Genomic DNA, 5,666 nt, shown 5'->3' with positions numbered 1-5,666 from the left:
TATTTTTCTAAACTATTTGAAATAGAGTAGGAGACCCATGGACACCATCAGCAGCTTCTTTTTTTTTTTTTTTTTAAAAAAGATGACCGGTAAGGGGATCTTAACCCTTGACTTGGTGTTGTCAGCACCACGCTCTCCCAAGTGAGTGAACCGACCATCCCTATATAGGATCCGAACCCGTGGCCTTGGTGTTATCAGCACCGCACTCTCCCGAGTGAGCCACGGGCCGGCCCTAGGATCCTTGTCTTCTAAGGAGCTTGGAGTTTATACATTAGGGCTTAGGGAGGATTATTTTTAAGGAGGTGCCTGAGAAGATTAGAAAGAAACCCAGGGTGGGATACAGACTGGATTGGAGAGTGCAGGCTGGAGTCTGCCAATGTTGAATAAGGAAGTGGGCCCCAAGGTCCTTGCTGTGTGGCCTTGGGTTACCACTTCACACTCTGAACTTCAATTTTCTCACCTGTGAAGAGGGAATCCAGCTGCCTAGGAATCAATGAGACAATCATAGCGACCTCTGATTGAGTTTTACTCAGTGCCAGAGGTTGTTTTTTAGAAGCTGTCCTGTTGGGGGATTGAAACCCTTGACCTTGGTGTTATCGGCACCGAGCTCTAACCAAGTGAGTTAACCAGCCAGCCTGCCAGACCTTGTTATAACCACTTGCATTAACTCCAACAACTTATATCATCCCAGTTTACAAATGAGGAAACAAGCAGCTGCCCAGTGGTAGATCCAGAACATAAGAGGAGCCCCAGCTCTTAACCATTACACCAAACTGTACCTAAAACATTTAGCATAGTTCTTACTACAAGGTAAGTGTCCCATAAATGTCAGCTTGTATTATAGCTTGGTCAAGACTAAGTAATTTCTTCAACAACAAAAAAATTTTTTTGGCTGCTGGCGGGTGTGGGGAACCAACCCTTGACCTTGGTGTTACAACCAAGCCGCACTCTACCCAACTGAGCAACCGGCCAGCCCAATAAATATTTCGTGAGCACCTGCAGTGTTCCAGGCCCTTCAAAGGGCTGGGAATGGAGCTGTGAATGTGGTAGACAAAGCCTCTGCACTGTGGAGCTGACTCCCACTAGGGGAAGAAGATAGTAAACAAGATACATGGTAACTTTATGGTGTGGTATTAGGAGAAGTGCTAGGGAACAAACAGGGTAAAGGTGATTGGCTATGCTTGGCCCAGGGAGGGTTTTTGTTTGTTTGTTTGTTTGTTTGTTTGTTTTTGCAATTTCAAATAGGATGATCAGGGAAAGCCACATGGAAAGGTGACCTTTGAACAAAGTCTGCAAGGAAAAGGAGGGAGTCACTTGGCTGTGAGAGGAAAATGCATTGTAGGCAGAGGGACCAGCAATTGCAAAGACTGAATGTTCTTCAAGGGGAGAGTGGTGGGGGTGGTATCAGAGAGCTGATGACATCAGCTCAAATGGGTAATGAGGACTTTGTTTTTACCGAGTGAAAGGGAGCCACAGATGTGACCTGACTCAGGTGTTCACAGGCTCCCTCTGACTGCAAATGGGGGTCAGGGGCAGGGAGACCAGAGAGGAGCTGCTGTGCTGGTCCAGGCAAGAGATAACAGTAAACAGGAACAGGTGGAGTGAGAAGAGGTCAGATTTGAATTATTGTGATCTGCTGACAGCCCTTACATGGGTGTGAAAGACAGGTCAAGATGACTTCCCCGCATTTGCAACTGGAAGGCAAAAGTGAGCCACTGCAGGGTTTGTCTTAGCACCAAGACAAGGGAGCCCAGGCTGATCCTGCCCTGTGTCCCCCAGCCTTCCTGCTATGGGACCCGGCCAAGGTTCCCCCACAACTGCAGAACGTGACTGATGACCACATCCGGATGCACAAGGTGCTACAGGAGTCGGGCCTGAAGTATGTGGCTGTGATGCCGCCACACATAGGTGAGTGGGGCAGGGACCCAGCAGCACTGTGCACTGTCACCACCAGCCTGCAGCCTCTCGCTGTCTGGTGAGGTTTGCAAGGCCTCTGACTCCTAAAATTGTAAACCTTTCCTCCACATTTTCTATTTTCCTTCCCTGCTTTATTTTATTTCCTTTCTAACATACCATTGGGTTATCTCTGCTTGACAAACAACCCGAAATGTAGAAATGTCAAACAACTGTCATTTATTACAATTGTCTTTCTCAGTTCTGGGAGCTGAGTAGCCTCAGTGAGTGGTACCTGCTTGGGGTATCGTGCGATCATGCAGTCAGATGGTGGCTGGGCATAGAGTCATGTGGAAGGCTTCCTCACAGATGCATCTGGTGGGTGATGCAGACCATCAGCAGCAACACCTGCACGTGGCCTCCCCATGTGGCCCGGGCTTCCTCACACCATGGCAGCTGGGCTCCCAGGGCAAGAGTCTCAAGAGAGAGCATCATATGGAAGCTACATTGTCTTTTGTTGCCTATTATCAGAAGTCACTCAGGGCTACTTCCACTGCGTTCTGTTTATCAGAAGTGAGTTACTGGGGCTGACCTACATTCAAGGGCAGAGGATTTAAACCACACACATCAGATATTTTCTTTCTTTATCTTATTTCGTGTATATCTCCTTGACTAGAATGTCAACTCTTTGAAGGCAGGGATTTTGTCTTGTTTGATCACAGCTGCGTTTCTAGTGCCTAGAACAGGGCCTGGCATGTAGTAGGTGCTCAATAAGTAGTTGTTGGATGAACTAATATAGGGGAACCATATCTTGTGGTGGTGGTTTAGAAGGAACCAATAAACTACACCTGCACCCTTCTTTCCCCTCCCAGGTCTGGAATTCATATTGAGAGAGACAGAGAGTCAGATAGAGGGAGAGAACCATTCATTCAACAAATGCCTCTTACATATGAATTGTGTGCCTGGCCACCATTACAAGCACTGGCAATACAGTCCCTGCTCTCATGAGGCTTACATGTCTGGTGGGAGAGATGATAGATCAATAGGTAGATATTAATACTGGTAGTGATACATTGAATAAAGAAACAGTAAAGCACAGGTCAAGAGAGTGATGGAGTGTGGTGGAAGAGCAATTCCGCTTTGCTTTCTGCCTTCTGGGAGCCCTGACAGGAGGAGGCCTTCACTTTAGAGGTTCAAATAAAGTTCAATGTTTAGGTTCAACTAAGGGAGATGTATCAGAACCCGACATGGACCAGAATCCTAAGCTTTGAATCAGCAGTGAAGCTGTGTGGTGGAGAAGTGAGGCGAAAATCCCAGCCCCAGCGTTGTGTGCACATCAGCCCAGTGGCCTCACTTTCTGAGCATCGGTTTCCTCATCTCTCAGTGGGGGCCGTAACACCACTTCTTGACCTCCCAGGTTTTTTGTTTTGTTTGGGGGGGTTTTTTGTTTGTTTTTTGGTGTTTTGTTTGTTTGTTTTGCTTTTCTTTTTTCTATTTTGACTTTCTGGTTTTGAATTGAATATTCAGAGATCACACCTGAGAATTATTTAACACAGAGTGGTATTTTTTAGGCCTTTTTTTTTTCCTTTTCTTTTTGTCTTTTGGTGTGTGTGCAAACTTTCAAACCTCCAGAAAAGCTGAGGGATTTAAAGATTTATGAATACCCATAAACCCTTTGTCTAGGTTCAGTGGTTAGCATTTTGCCTTGTTCTCTCTCTCTCTGTATATATTTTTCTGAATATATTATAAATATATATATGCTGTACATACAGTATATATATATATACATAATATACATACATAAGTAAATATACAAATATGTGTGTATATATATATATATATATTTTTTGACTGAACCATTTGAGAGGAAGCTTCAAAACTGTCACATTTCACTCCTAAATACCTCAACAGGCATCTCCCAGTAAAAAGATATTTGCATGCAAACCATTATCACACCTAAAGGAACTGACATTAACTCTATCATGTAGTTTAGTATCTGTTCCATATTCAAATTTTCACAATGTCATAAAATACCTATCCCCCATCCCTCAAATCAGTATCCAATTTAAGATCATGCATCCTATTTAGTTGCCATGTCACCTTTAATCTGGAACAATCCCCCATGTCTTTTATTTTTAAGTTTCTCATAACATTAACCAGGCCAGGTGACTTTTGAAATGTTCCACATTCTGGATTTTTCTAGTTTTCTCACAGATTCAGATTAAACATTTTGGGCAGGAATGCCACATGGATGAGTGTGTGTGTTCCCTATTGCTCATGATTCTAGGCTCTCCCTGAATGGTGATATTGAGTTTGATCCCTTAGTTGGTCACTGTCGGGTATTATTTCTAATGATCATAGTGCAGCCGTCTTAACAGCCAGGTTATGCCTGTCCATTATCCCCACTAAGAAAAACGTAGTTGTACCCCTGACATTGGGACACACCAATTCCTTGTTCATAAGATTGGAAAAATGTGTCTGCTCTTCCACTGCCTATAAAATGCAGATCACTCTTGGGACATGTCACTCAGTCCTCCCAGAGCTGTCCAGAGAGAGGAAAGCAACCAGAGAGAGGGACCCAGAGCAAATGTAGCGTGTGCCTCTGGGAAGTGACCCTTGACAGCCCTGGGATGTGACTCAGTTTGCCCATCTGTAAAAGAGGGTTAATAATAGGTGTTAACCTGTCGTCTGATTTATTCCTCCCCATCTAACATATTGTCTATTTTCTTTTATTTTTTTCACTTAACACAAGCTTATGTCTATTTTATTTTTGTATCGTATTAGTTGCCTTTTCCTAGTGAATGTCTGTATCCTGAGGGCAGGAATTCTTGTCTGTTTTGTCCCTTGCTGGGTGCCTACCACCTGACCAACAATAGGTAATAAGGATTTGTCAAATAGTGCAAGCAAAGGGTATAGATTAGCATCTGCACATGGGAAGTACGTTCTCGGCTTCTCTACGAACTGGGCCGGCCACCCACTAGACATCCTGAAAAGGTCTTTCCAGGCCGGCCCGTGGCTCACTCGGGAGAGTGCGGTGCTGATAACACCAAGGCCACGGGTTCGGACCCTATATGGGGATGGCCGGTTTGCTCACTGGCTGAGCGTGGTGCTGACAACACCAAGTCAAGGGTTGAGATCCCCTTACCGGTCATCTTAAAAAAAAAAAAAGGTCTTTCCAGTAATTATATGTTGGGAGTGGGGAAAGGATATCTGCTTCATCCAGCTCCTCTGTCTTTGCCTCACAGGAGACCAGCCACTAACTGGGGCCTATTCAGTGACCTTGGATGGACGAGGGCCCTCGAGGGTCATCTCCAAACATGACCTGGGCCACTTCATGCTGCGCTGCCTCACCACCGATGAGTACGACGGGCACAGCACCTACCCCTCCCACCACTATACCTAGGACCCTGGCCCTATCTAGGAGAGTGACATTCTGGGAAATGAGGAACAAAGGAAAGGAGCAATAAATCTTGAGCCCGAGAGCTTCAAATTATTCCAGAGGACCTGTGACTTTTCCTTTCTCTGCTGTTGTCCAAGTATTTCAGTGTCTCTATCTACCTCTGTGTAAGATTTTCTGAGTATTCATTCATTCGTGTGTTCAGTCACAGTTTACTGAGTCCCTCTTCTGTGCCCAGCCCTGTGCTGAGGACCCAGTGGTGACTGTGGGGACCCATGGGTGGCCAAGATCACTGGGAGCCCTGCTTTCACGGATCTCATAGTCCAGTAGGGAAGACAGCCCTGCCCTGACAGTGACAACCCAGAATGGGCAGAGC

General features: G+C 45.4%; 1 protein-coding gene across 1 annotated transcript in view; it reads left to right on the top strand.

The window, feature by feature from the left end:
* Nucleotides 1–5,394, top strand: part of BLVRB (biliverdin reductase B (flavin reductase (NADPH))) — a 16,818-nt gene extending 11,424 nt beyond the window's left edge. Inside the window, exons 3-4 of the mRNA XM_008582634.1 lie at nucleotides 1,734–1,908; nucleotides 5,139–5,394. Of these exons, the coding sequence (XP_008580856.1) occupies nucleotides 1,734–1,908; nucleotides 5,139–5,296 (333 nt within the window). The 3' untranslated portion in view covers nucleotides 5,297–5,394. The remainder of the gene's footprint in view (nucleotides 1–1,733; nucleotides 1,909–5,138) is intronic.
* The last annotated feature ends 272 nt before the right edge of the window (nucleotides 5,395–5,666 follow it).

Source organism: Galeopterus variegatus, unplaced genomic scaffold, assembly GCF_000696425.1.
Source record: "Galeopterus variegatus unplaced genomic scaffold, G_variegatus-3.0.2 Scaffold93, whole genome shotgun sequence".
NCBI classification, from domain to species: Eukaryota; Metazoa; Chordata; class Mammalia; order Dermoptera; family Cynocephalidae; genus Galeopterus; species Galeopterus variegatus.
The sequence above is the reverse complement of the archived record's forward strand: the minus strand, read 5'-3'. Positions and strand labels throughout refer to the sequence as shown.